The sequence below is a fragment of the Desarmillaria tabescens genome (assembly GCF_030435595.1).
Source record: "Desarmillaria tabescens strain CCBAS 213 chromosome Unknown EV420scaffold_21, whole genome shotgun sequence".
Taxonomy (NCBI): Eukaryota; Fungi; Basidiomycota; class Agaricomycetes; order Agaricales; family Physalacriaceae; genus Desarmillaria; species Desarmillaria tabescens.
The window spans coordinates 706,894-720,766 of record NW_026848320.1 but is presented as its reverse complement, the minus strand read 5'-3'; the positions used below and the strand labels follow the sequence as shown (position 1 = coordinate 720,766).

The window sequence follows — 13,873 nt, the reverse complement described above, 5'->3', positions numbered from 1 at the left end:
TACAAGCAACGCAACAAAGCCTCGGTGAGTGCTTGCGTTGCCTACTACTCTTGCGAGCCTTCGGCTCGCACCCCCCTCCCAACGCGGCTTCGCCGCGAAGGTTGGGGGGCTAACCCTAAGCAATAAAAGCACATACACGTAGCAAATTTTGAATAGGAGGGAGCATTATGTTCTAGCAGCGATTAAGTATATCAATCAGAGACGAGAAGGACTCATTCTCACCTCGGGAGTCATTATTGCTTGAAGCTGAGATGTAATGCGGTTGGTTAACTGACAAGACTCTGCGGTTATTGGTTTTTATATCCATTTTGCCCGGGCAATAAACACAAAAAGAAAAGATAAGGTCAGATGTAGCAACCTGTGGAAATCTGAAATCTCTGTGGTGAGCTGAAGATGCTAAAAATAACGGCAACGTGGCTGTGAAATTTGACTGCTACCGCTATCGGAACTCGAATCGAAGACGCCCAGACCATCTGATGCCCCAGACGACTGATGCAATGAAAGTTCAAAGGGTAGTACAGCCTGTAGGCGATATGTGACTTACGTATGTATCCTGTTTGAAGTACCTTGAAGGCGCCCAGTCTAAATTTCATGTAGTTCAAAAGAAAATAATGAGGTAGCAGCGAGGTGAGGACTAGAGTTTTGCCAGAGTAGTGAGGGTGATATACGTGAATTATTTGTTATACCCACCGATCCACATCCACAGTATTTAATTTGGTTCTAACAAACATTGAACAGGTTCAATAGGGCCCTATGGATAGCAAGCATACAACTTTCGTGTTCAATCATCAGAGTTACTCCTCATTGTCGGCGGTGCCTTTGTCTATGCGCTCTATTCTCTCCCCGGAAATTAAGACATGGTATCAAGGAGCAGCATCAAGTTTCAACGTTTGAAGCGCTTATCATATCGGCTTATTCAACCCCGTTATTCTTTGGAATGGTCTCGGGATAAGGGCGGAAAGAAAATATATTTTAATTCGCGTCCCCCTCGATGGACTAACTTACTTTGGCATTGACACATAAAAGTACATGCTGTACTCAACATGTTATATTGTTTGGGCGGAGGAGCACTTAACTTCCGGTCAAAATCTGAGGCCCGGGATTCCGAATACACACTCAAGAAAGTCTTTCCTTTGGTGCTTGGAGTGCTGGAAGTCGAACATGGAGCATGGACCTTTACGGGAAAACGAACTCAAAATACAGCCTCCGTCCTAACTGCAGGACTCAAGGGACCAGGCTAAAAACTATACTTGAACCGCCAGTCGGAATGGCTCTCCAGGTGCTCTGCTGATCGAGTAAACTTCCTGGTCCTTGATCTTTTTCTTCTCGCAATCTCGCCTTTTATTTGTGGTAGACTGTTGGATTTTTGGAAGGTTACCCGTGTTCAGCTCTGGGTCCTGCTTTTAAATTCTTGTCCATCAGCTATTTCCGGCTCCCGATGGATTGATAAAAGACCTTATTTTACAATGCATGCGACCCAATGGCATTGTCGACTGCAGAAACTGTCGTAGAAGATGTTGGAAAGGCCTTGGTCATCACATAACTGGATGCTGGTATACATCAACGATGCACAGCATCGAGGAAGCATCCAGTAGTTTGAAGATGTGTGAAGGCTCGCATGAAGAGCAGGAGTCAGCGATTGGTGGTTGATCGGAAACCGGCCCGCTGTCCCGTGCAATTGACGCGTCCGTGACATTGCGTGACAATAACCTCTTTCCCTTTCCTACAACGACGAACTCCACACTCCGGAAGACGAGCAGCTACTTCTTTCGTCAAAAACTGAAAGTGATGACTGTTTACTTGTTGAGGATCTCGCAATATCGAGCTGCAACCTGCCGTTACTCGCTCAACTCGATAGCTTTCTTTGATTGCCTAAAGTTTTAGTGGTGCGTAATAAAAGTTTCTTTGTCGTTATCATGGCGCTGACTCGGCCGTAGGTATAGCCCTCTAACTGGCAATGCAGCTGCTCGTATGCTGAAAATAAAGCTCGTTTTCATTCCCCACCATTCGAACAGGCTAAGGAACCCTCTGTACTGGTAAGTGTGTAACGTCCCACAGTGGTATATGAAATTTAACGGAGATTAGGTGGAGCTGAAGAATAACTTGTCAACAACCGCAGGATCCTACCAAAGTCGCCCGGATCAATTCTCGAAGCTTTGTTGTGCAAGGGTGCATCATGCACCTGCGGGAGATTTCGCCTTGGACTGGGAAGACGTCTTGTCATCATATCACCCTAAGCCACGCATGATAGAGATGGAGCAGAAATTTGACTCAAGGATAAAGCGTATGACAGGATACCGAGAGGTGGAGGCTTACGGAGAAGAGGCTGTCGAGGAGGACACTGCAGAAGTACGGACTAATGAGCTCGCCTGAGATCAATGACGAAGCAGACGTTTACCAGGTATGATCTTCACTCTGTTGGGATTCGTCGCCCTCACGCTTAGCAGCTTCCGACCTCAATGTAAAGGTTCACCGTTTGCAGTCGGCTACGTAAAGGCTCAGCGGGACTTTTCTACTGACAAAGGGTGCTCGCCGCTTGTGACCAAACTTTCCTCGCGTGGCGCATACATCGACCATTTCTGGCCCATATCTCGGAAGCGTGACGCAGAGGGAAGAATAGACGATGAGAAGAGGCAAATTAGACTTTTCCCGGCCAAAATCTCGGACGCGTGACGCATAGGACGACTGGATGACCACAATGCAGGAGGACGGTCGCCAGCATACCCAGAAGGAGGTTGACTGTGATGAGCCATACCGAACTCGCCATATATGTCCAACGGGTCGAACGGCCGAATAACTCCTCAACAGCTACCGCCCAGAAAGCTCCACCCAAAACTCCTCCCGGACCTTCCGGATCAGCATTTATAACCTCGATTTTTCCATCATCCTAGGGTCTATCTACCAAGCCGCTCAGCATAGAGTAACCAAATATTTTGAGGAAGTCACCCGGATGCAGAAGTCTGGGCGCTCTGCGAAGACCGAAGAATGGCGCATGTACGGCTCCTCGAAATGAAGCCGTACGTGTACTCGTTCGTGTATGATTCGCCGAGGGTAAGGGTGGATATCTTGATGAGGGGCCTCGAAACTTGACTTATCTGTCTCCTAGTGTAGTCGTCTATCCCCTGAAAAGAGCCAAAAAGTACCCGTCGGAGCACGAGGACTCGCCGCCCGGAAGCAGTCTCGCCCAAATACCCAAGGATGGTACGGAAATGTGGGCAAAGGGGCTGTTAGGCGCGATTGTGATTGCAGTTAAGCCACAGAGTGCTGCTCTCTCACTTCACCGGTCGATCTCGAGCTAAGGAACTCTCGTTCCTGTTGATTTATTTGAATCAGACCTTACCACTGGGTTGGACACGGCGCTAATCGGCATTGGAGAGGCTAACAGCCCCCTGGGATAATTGGAGGGTTCTCCCCGGGTAAGTTTCCGTAATTTCATTCTTGTTCACACCGTTTACTGATGTGTCTTTTGGATATGTAGTATCGGTAACCTCTCGTACAAGCGCGTTATCATACCCTGAAGCTCCGTTCGATTACGGTTTCCATTGGTACTGGAGATGGATGAACCGCTGGCGCGGAACAAGTTGTAATCCCCGGAATTGTCGACGATCGTAAGTCATTGTCGGATTCAAAGCCTCTCCTTCTCATTTTCTGCCTCTGCTGCAGTTTTCTTCCTGTCGTTCGATGAAGAGAATGGGGTGTCCTCGCCAGTTCCGAGCGACAATCCTTCACATCACTCTCCTTCGACGTCGTCACACAGACATTGCCTACCCTCACCTTGAATGATGCTCATCTTGCCGACGCCTGTTCTTCTTGAAGGATTTGCGGGGGAAAGAGCCTCTTTCGGGTCAGTCTTCCTTTCCATTCATATAAATCTATATCTCACGTCCGGGATGCAGATGAGGGTATGGCGACAGATTCATTGTGTATGACACTAACTTTGCTTTGTGTACTTCGCTGTCTGTCAGTTTCCTTGTGATTAATGATGGCTTTTCTAACACTCCGTGCGACAGGTTGGGTTGTATGTCTGTATCCTCACGAAATCCTCCAGATCAGCTTTAACGTCTGCAGAAGATTCGGCCGTGGACTAGCAAGCCGGCCGGTTGCCTTTATGCTAGAATAACGAGGATGTCGTGCCGAGATTCCTGGAGACGATGTAGTGGGAAGGGAGCCGCGCACGATAAAGTTGTCGCGAGACGGAGCAGAGATTCGGCTTGAAGGACGAAGGGGACGATGGAATGCCCAGATGTGGCAATGCCGTCGAGGAGGATGCCGAGACCCCGAGGCTAAGCTCGCCGAGATCAATGCCGAAGCAGGCGCTTAGCAGATATCGTCGCCATCACCGTTACAAGCTCTCGACCGCAGGTTCACTGTTTGCAGTCCGCTACTCAGAGGGTCAGCAGAACTTTGCGACTGACAGAGCGCTCCTGTCGTCGTTTGCGATCAAACGTTCTTCTCACTGCGCATACATCGACCTGTCCTGGCAAAAATCCCGGAAGTATCGCTCCTAGGTTCGAAGAGACGATGAGAAGGGATGAATTATACTGCCAATATGGGAGAACAGAGGCCTGACGGTCATGAGCCATACCCAAACCGGAAATACGTGCAGCAGGTGGAACGGCCGAATACTTCCTCAATAGTCACCAGAGTCCGAAATCCATCCAAATTCCCCCTAGACCGTTCAGATCAGTTTTTACAATATTCCTTTTTCCTCGTCTGAACGACCATCTTCGGGTCCGCCGGATATCTTGAGGAAGCCGCCAGGATGGTGTATGGGCGCTCTGTGATGACTGAATGGCACGGCAGTTACGCCCGGCCTTTCGGACGGAACTTTCTGATGGTGCGAGGGTCGGTATCTTGACAACGGGCCTCGAGAGTCGAAACTTGACTTAGCTACACCCTCTTAGCGTCCCGCAACCACGAGCAGGATCCGGAGTCATGCTCATCGTTTTACCCCAGTCGTTGACACCCCCAGTCGCCCACGCCAGGACCCCCCGGAGCATGAGGACTCGCCACCTAGACGCGCTCTCGCCCAAATACACCCGAGGATGATACGTAAGTGTGGACAAATGGGATGTTATGCGCGATTGCGATTAAGCCGCCCAGTGCTGCGCTTCCACTTGGCCCGTCGATTTCTTTGACCGTGGCCCTCCCTATCACTGGGCTGGAATCAGTAAAAGAGAAGCTAACAGAATTCTGCCTCCTGGGATTACTGGGCGAGTAAGTATCTGTAATATAATTCTAGGTCTCAGCGCTTACTGATGTCTCTTGGATATGTAGTAGCAGTAACCTCTCCATACAAGCTCGTTAGAGCCCCGTTCGATTGATGTCTCCATCCATTCTTATTGGAGACAGATGAATCGTTGGCGCAGGGACTGGGGATCGCCAGCGATCGTGAGTCATTGTCGTCTTCGAAGCCTTCTCCGCCTCATTTTTTTACTTTAACAGCGGTGTTATGCCTGCCTTTGATCGAGAAGATGGGACGGGAAAGAGGATCTTACCAGTTATCGACGGCCCATGTCAATGTCTCTTTCCTTCCGATATCGCCTGCACCGGCCTTGAACGTGACTCATCTATCTTGCCTACGACCCAGTTTTGAAGTATTTGCGGGAGACAGCTTCTTTTGGGTCAGTCTCCTTTTCCATTGTAATAAATTTATATCTGACTTCTGGAGTGTAGATGAGAGTACGAACATGAATTCATTGCATGCGGCAGCAGTTCCCTTTGTGTACGTCACTGTCCGTCGGTGTCCTTTCCTTTAGTAATGGAGGTTCTAACACCGTCTGCAACAGGTTAAGTTGTATCTCTGTATCGTGGAAATAAGAGCTCTACTAGTGAGATTCCTCAGCGCATTATGCGTGATCATGAGTCAAAACTTGAGATGTTCGGCACCGAGGGACACAGTCTGTTATTCCACTACTCAGCTGTGCTTTTGTGTTGCGATTTCTCTCTACCTCATTCGCAAATACTTGGCCAGGAAGCCTGGGATTACTATCCAAAGTTCGCCTCGCCGCCGTGAGGCATGTGTTCTCGACGAAAACAAGAGCTGGTTGCCATCGAGAGAGTCAGCTTCGATACTGAACTCAGAGCGTACCCAGATCCAGGGAGGGCCGGTCGCTGACTAGTTACAAACTCAGGTGCAAGTTGAGGGTCGGTCAAAAAGTTTGATCTTTTCTCACGTCCCAGTAACACCAAGCTATGCTAGCGTGTCTGCCCTGTTTCTCCACCGAAGTCAACCGATCGCCTAATGACATCAGGTGATGGCATTCCCAGAAAGTCCGGGAAACGACTTTCCCCTTTCTGTCGATGCCCTTCCAGCACTTGGGAGCTATGGCCATTTCTTCAATGCAGTTTTGAATTTGAGTCTCGACGTGTAAATCTTGCTATGCCGATGTCCATGCTATACATTGTCGAGCGCCAGGCGTCAGATTCCATCGATAGCCTCGGATCACCGGAAAACGTTACGTGTCCCACTCAAGCTTGGCTCACATACTTTGATGACGACCAGGGAAATATGACAAGCAACGAGAGGGAAACCATGGAAAGCAGCTATGCACTCTTCACTGCTTGCATTACATGACCCGTACGTCTACTTTCCCTCTGTTTGGCGACTTTGCTTACATTCCATTGTTACAGTTTCAATATCTCTCGCTCAAAAGAGAGCGCGCAACCTGCCGACCACGCTAGGCTGCAAGGTACCACGATGAGATAGGGTCGACGTTTTCCTTGTCGGGCGGACTGGCACTGCTAACGCTTTTTCTCCCAAACGCGAGGTATCATCATAGAGTATGGCCGTTTTCTCAGGCATAGTGCTGTGGTATTCACAATCTACGATCACGCTCCAGGAATACTCAAGGAGACCACGCTAATTTTATACTTTCATCGGACAGTCTGTATTATGGAGCATCGGGTCCTTGTTTCATGTCTTCCACGTGTTGACGATTGCGTCGTTGTTCTCAAGGCTCCTCACAAGCCTGCCATGTTTACGACGGAGACGTATAAGGCAAGACGGTATGGGATGATCCCTTCCGATTATCTTGCTTCTACCGTGTATAGCCTCTTCACATTACAATAGGACGTTTCATATACGACCGTAATTGACGTTCAGACGTAATTGTGATTGAGACACTTAGCGCAACTGTTGTTTATCTCTTTGATCGATCGTCTGTTTGTAATATGTGTGGCGGGGTGGCATCCAGGGAAAGGACACAGCCATTATCACGGCGTGCGACTCTTAGCGCGTCATGCGTCTGTTTAGTCTGCTTTCAAAGATATCAGCCAATCGAGCCACGAGAGACAGAGATATCTATAATCCTATGCTGGTCACCACACGCCGCGGCTCATCGGCTGCTATTTAAACATGCACTTCGCTTCTACGGACGACATTATCAGCATGTGTTTTCCCGCGAATCTCGAGCAACACACGGTGTTAACAAATTGCTGTTAGGTACCTTAGCATCGAGGGAAATAGAACGGTAAGGGTAGCAACTGCTTGCAATTACGAAAGAAAGCATTTCACTATAAAAACATACCTGACTTTCACTTCGTTTCTTCATTCCTCATCCTCACTTTCACCTTTACATTCCCCTCGACCTCAGGCTTCAGCATTAACATGAGCAGCGCTAAACAAGACACGCCTGTTCTTATTTTTAGTGGGGATAAGTCCCTGCTAACGTCGTCAATGCGACATTCCCGGACTCTGTCGATCAAATTCGAAGACACGAAGAGCGCAGGCTATTTTCAATGGGAAATTCTGCCCTATCTCGTCAATTTAAAGGAACTCAAGCTTACAGGCTACATCTCTTGGCCTGGGAAAAAGGACGGTTTGACATTGAACGAAACTGTTAACCAGGTCACGCTATCGAACGCCACATTCATCTCTTGGGCGAGCTTCGATGGGTTTATGGTCTGTATCGAAAAGACAACTTGGCTCATTATCAGAAATAGCACTATTGTCAACACCACAGATGAGATCGACCCATGCTGGAGAGTAAACGGCATTGTGGCCCCATTGGATGAGGTGGAATTTGTGGTGACCGAGGACACTAAGAACGATATGATTCCGTTTGCGAAATATGCAGCAACTACCCTTTCCGCGATGGCCTATATAATTCTCCAGGGACCTCTAAAGTTTGTTTTTGACTCTCTAACCTAGTGGGAAACTATCAAACCGGAAAATATTCTTGCGCTAAAGGTAACTTTGAATTCTGCATCTGGTGAGTTTTTATGGCTCAAGGTTGTGTCTAATTAGCCCTCCTGGGCGAAACTCCGCACGGGAGTTTGAACCTGTATTTTCTCAAAAAAACATGGATCGTATCGAAGTAGACAGCATACGAGAGTCCGATATTGAATTCTGGGGGAGAACATTCGATGAGGTCAAAAATATCAAGCAGGCTATCCTAGACTTAAATTTCATATCGCCTGATATCACTGCGGAGGGCAGATGAGCTGGGAAACATATGTCGACATCTCGATAGAAGCCTCTCGTATCCGATGGCACCATCTATTGACCTCAAGTTTGACGGGAATCGTGTACGGAAAGAGGATGCACGAAGAATGGATGCCATCTTGAAGACTTGTTTCCCTGATTCCAAGGGGAAAGGTCTTATTACTCTTTAGCACGTCCTTGCGATTAAGCATACAACTTGAACATTATCCCGCATCGTAGTGAAATATTTTTAGTTGAAAGAACTCATATTCACTCTTGTATCCGCCGCCTCCATTCTTAATCCCGATAAAATATGAAGAGGGTCGCTACCATAAGCAATGCTACCCGAAATATTTGAAATACAGGCAGACTCAGCAACTTGTTTAGTCTTTTGGCGCGCTATGAAGGCCCGAAATGCTCCCATTATGGACTCTTTCAAGGCTTCTAAATTGATGGATCCCAAATCCATTGATGTGATGACGTCCTGATGGGTGATGGTAGTCAGTCGTAGCTGTTAATCCCTCATACCCTCCCGCTGAACGGGAAGGGAGGATGCGCTCCTGCATAATTACATTGAATAGTTATACATTATTCGATCAGATCCGGATGTATATCCGTCAGTCTCGAGGCACGGCCCTTACTGAGAATACATTACGGATAACAGATTCTGGCGGAGACGTGATGACCTATAATCGATGTAACAACCCATCCGAATAATGAACAATTGGGAAAACGCCCTTCAGTATCCCGCCAGCCGGGGTAGTCGAGCCCTACTTAGTAGACACTTGAAGAAGGCAATAATATTTAACCAATGAAGCAATTAAGGGAATGGAATTTGAAGATCTCGCCCCTGAGCTAAAGAGTCATAGATACAGGTCTGATTGGGAGCGTATACCGGGAGATGCGGGTTACTATGGAATGTCCATTGAAGAATTACCACAAGATTACCCCTTTTGTTCGTTAACTCCAGGATGTGCCGGTAATGTGAATATTTACACACCTCATACTGAGTGCACCATGAGACACAATACAGACTGGAAAATCCAGTTTTTAGAGACGTACCTGAGGTAGTATTCAGGGAAGAGTTATCCGTGTTCCGACGCATCATTTCGAATAGCCCGCATAGTCTTCGGCACCTCCAGGAAAGGAACGAGCCAAGCTTAAATGCAACGACGACTTTGAGGAATGTCTAGGTAGCCTACCACAGAGTCTGCGCAAGTAACCTTATTGAACGATTCTAGGTTTGACCATAGAAGCGCTATAACTCCCTGCGTCGGAAGAGCGCGAAGGACGACCTAGAACAGCCCGTGACCTAGCCAAGACGAGTATATTTGAGGATCCACTAAGACGCAGGGGCCGAGTCATCCTATCACCCGTTTGTAGAAGTCAGTCGTATTTGGGAAAAAATGCTTAGACGTGGACATGGGTTAGCATCAAGGAAAGACGAGTGATAGATGCACGTACAGCTGTCTAGGCTCCTCAGTTGGATACAACGAAAAGCACCCCACTGATTTACTTTACTTGTCTAGTTCTTGTGGCAGAGCTATCCCCATGCAAATTCGCCAAGTGAACTTAAATATCCCTTGATTTTGTCAATTTGTATCAGGTCAATGAAATAACACTTAAAAACTGAACATGCCAAACATTTTGGGTGCCAAGGCGGGATACAGCCTGAATTCTACCTCCTTGTCATAATAGATGCCACACATTTTTACCGGGAAAATGCGAATGGTTAGGTGCGTCTGAATGATCGTACAAAGTCGCGTGAGCCTAGCCGGATCATCTTCTCGAGAGCTTGCATGATAACCGTGTAAGCGAGAGAGCTGGCTTAATATGCTGGTGCTTTTCAACTATGTTAGTCACGTCAAAAAGGCTCAACGTTGAACAAATGAGATGAACCATTCCTGTATTTAAGACATATTGCAAGTTAGACCGGGAACCGGGACCATGTTCTGCGGTCGGGCGCTTGAAGTATAAATTATAAGACGGGTCGCCTTGTTTTGAAGGGAGAATATTCGTAATAAATTACATACAAAGGCGGATCCGAAGCCCGGTGTTGGTATCTTGATTGTCCATCATTATAGATCGACTGCTCATGCGGTACCACGGGACGCAATGTAGAACATAATTGCATGGCAGATGGAACCTTTAAAAGATTTCTGGTGAGAACGTTCGTGCGACGATGTAAATGTCGCGTGATGATTCATGAAACCCAACACGAACCCCATTGAACGCACCAAGCCTCTGCCAATTCAAACGTAGAATCCACTAACCGTACCATGGGTTCTTGTCATGATCAGGTCAAGTGAGCGCGCTTTCGATTGCCGATAATTCTTGGCTTGGCTACAACTCTTGGCTTCGCTTCCACGCAGGCCAAGAGCTGATTACCCCGTCCTTAACTTTGTGGGGTAGTCGGTGCTTCTAATATCGAAGATCTAGGAAGAACTGGTCTGTTATTTTCTGGAAAGGCGCGCGAGCAAGCCAGCTTTGGACGAGCAAATGATGGCGATAACTCCGGATTGATATTGCATCTGTGGGAGCCAGAATGAGCATCTGACTTGAATGCCATGAGGACTATTCTTACCCTGAACCATGGACTAAGCCACGAAAGGATGCTGTTAACAATCTATCGCAAGCTCATCAATCGCCCTTGTCTAAAGTATACGGAAGAGATAATCTTAGAGACGCTTGGCGCTATGATACAAAGCGTTCCCGTAAGGAATGTTCTCAGTGATATCAACGACTGTCAAATAGAGTTGTTTTCGTAGACGTATGAGTTCTTCCTTCTTCCGTTAACGACAGATTTGACAATTTGTCAGAGAAAATGAATATTGCGGATGGTAAGTCAGTACATCTAGTGCGGCGCTTGTAACAATATTGAAGGTCCATGCCAGTCATGAGCGACATAGTCAGCGAAGCGAATAGCTCTGATCAAGAGAGAAAACGAAGGCAGGTAGCGGTGCTCAAAAAGTCGGAATTACTTAATATGTAGAATCGCGCCCCTAATCACGTTTCCGAGTCCGACCGGCATGAGCCGATTCTCTTCTTGCTCCTGTAATACCACCATCTCTTCTCACATTTACCGCAGAGCATGCCAATTTCCCTCAAACTCCTCAAGGAAGGTCTTATTCCTGTTCTGAATACTCGCCTCGACCTTGCCGTACACGCGGTGGACCCTTAATCTTGGCCTGCGCTTGGCATCAAGAGCAAGGCGTTCAAGGCGACTATATGCGCTCTTTAACGACTTATATTGAAGGAAATCCTAGAATAATGCAGTAAACTGGTCATATCTGCGGATTATAGAGCAAAAAAAGCAAATGTAGGCCCGACTGTTGTAGTACCATTTCTATTTTTTTCACGCATGTCTCTCTTCTACAGCGGTACCGCCCAGGCCGAAGCCATTTTCTAGGTCTCGAATATCCCCGGACGCATATATCCAGTTCAAGGCGCATACATCCATGGTTGAAGGCATTTTCAGTCAGACAGCTGGCAGGAAGCTTATTCGCTGAAGTCTCCGGAACACGAGGTGCGTTTACTGGAATAGCGAATCTGACATTCATTGAATATGTTGTTCACAGAACTTATGCTGTACTATGCGAATTTTTACGACAGGCCCTTGTTCGTATTTTTCATTCTTTCGCCAAGTATAGTACAATCAATCGATAAAATACAGCCCATTAACTACGTGACAGTCATGATATGAATGCGTTCAAGAACATCGTCAAACATTCATCGACTCCTTTTGCTGGTCCGACGCCTTTTCATTTATACTTGCCGAATCTCGTATATTCCGTGGACCTGCGCGTCTGTGATCATCGTCATCCACCACAGCATTGTCATCTCCACCGCCCTCCTCGAACGCCGTTTTATGCTTCTCGAAGTGCGACCCATGGTTCTCAGGCCCCAGTATCGTCACAACGATCAAGAACGCTGCGACACATCCAATGAGAATTCCCTGCACTTTTGCGTAATCGGGCACATTCTCTGTCGTACCGTCCGCGTGTGTGATAGTCGTGCGCTGGTGAGCTGCTCCGGTGGCCTCTATCTGAGCGCTGGCAGATGATACCATGTTACCGAGCTGGTAGGCGACGCCAGGGAACGTGGCACGGAATGCAGGCGGTGACATCTCGGAAAGTTGGATTGGTACGACACCCCAGGCACCTTGTACACCGAATTGGATGCAGAAGGCCCCGGCAGCAAGGGCACCAAAGCTGCTGGGAATGATCCAGAGAGGAATGAAGCAGCCAACGAGAAGAACGAAGAGGACGATGGTTAATCGCCGGCCGATGTACTGAGAAACGAAGCCTGCTAGTGCGCCTCCAGCGATTGCGCCCTTTACACCTGGTCAGACTGGTATGGAGGAGTGAGAAGACGAATCAACGTACACAATTTCCTATGATTGTTGCAATGGTAGCATTGTTTCCGCTGATACCTTTCGAATCTTGCAGATACGTGGGATACAAGTCTTGCGAGCCGTGCGATAGGAAATTGAATCCTAACGGCGATATTAGTCGGAAAGTTCCACGAATAGAAGGCAACAAACGTACCAGTCATGAAGAGCAGTGCGTAGATGCAGAGCAACCAATGCGTTTTCACCATTCTCCCAGTCTCCCTCATAAACGTCTTCGTCTTCTCTAAGCTATCCGTCTGACCATGCTCCCTCGCCTTCTGCTTGAGGAAGAACTCGGATTCCGGTAATACGGCCCTGACAGCCGCCGCGAATATACTGATGCCCGACGCGGTCCAAAATAGCGCTCTCCATCCGGCCGGAACTGCGGGAACGAGCTTGAGGTTGATGCAAGCAGCGAAAAGGTAACCAACGGCGTAACCCTGCTGCATAATGCCACTGCCCAAGCCACGCGCCTCGACGGGTAAATTCTCAAGGGCGGTACTTGCAGCCATCCCCCAAATACCGCCCATACCGATACCGAATAATGATCGAACGGCGAGGAACTGACCGAAAGTGTTAACGAAACCTGCACCAAGCTGCAAAATGGCGACGAGGACGAGGTTGAAGACGAGAGGCCATTTCCGCCCATAACGGTCAGAAAGGATTCCGAAGACGATGGCGCCAACGACTCGCAGGAGAAGCGTCAACGTTATCGCGGTGGTGATATCCGTCGTTTGCTTGCCGAATTGAGCAGCCAATCGAGAGACGGTGAGGGATACAGAGAAGAAGTCAATCGCATCGCAGGTCCATGCAAGCCATCTAAAGAGATCAAACGTCGATCAGCCGGTGCCAAGCGCGCTTGGGCATCGTCATGCATGATAGACTCACCCTGAAAAGAAATGCGCCCATTGTATCCAGGAGAGTCCGGCGAGGACGGTTAGGAGCGGTCTTGCCTCCTCGTCAGTCTTCTGGCGTCGGGGAATTAGATTCAGTAAAAAGTAGGGAGCCATGGCTGGGTGGGCAGGAATGGACTAAATCCCAAAGCGCCAAGGGTTCCC

At 48.2% G+C, this 13,873-nt stretch overlaps 2 protein-coding genes across 2 annotated transcripts; one reads left to right on the top strand and one right to left on the bottom strand.

The window, feature by feature from the left end:
• Positions 1-1,916: 1,916 nt before the first annotated feature.
• Positions 1,917-3,814, top strand: EV420DRAFT_1480670 (uncharacterized protein; the record flags this gene model as incomplete). The annotated part of the gene is made up of 8 exons (XM_060469694.1): positions 1,917-1,933; positions 1,964-2,036; positions 2,086-2,349; positions 2,681-2,741; positions 2,892-2,994; positions 3,107-3,201; positions 3,479-3,608; positions 3,688-3,814. The coding sequence occupies 8 exons, from the start codon at positions 1,917-1,919 to the stop codon at positions 3,812-3,814; spliced, it is 870 nt and encodes a 289-aa protein (XP_060329923.1).
• Positions 3,815-12,146: 8,332 nt separating this feature from the next.
• Positions 12,147-13,825, bottom strand: EV420DRAFT_1271588 (carboxylic acid transporter; the record flags this gene model as incomplete). Its single annotated transcript, XM_060467646.1, has 4 exons — positions 12,147-12,758; positions 12,811-12,920; positions 12,973-13,634; positions 13,704-13,825. 4 exons carry the CDS (start codon positions 13,823-13,825, stop codon positions 12,147-12,149), a joined length of 1,506 nt encoding a protein of 501 aa, XP_060329922.1.
• Between the last annotated feature and the right edge of the window lie 48 nt (positions 13,826-13,873).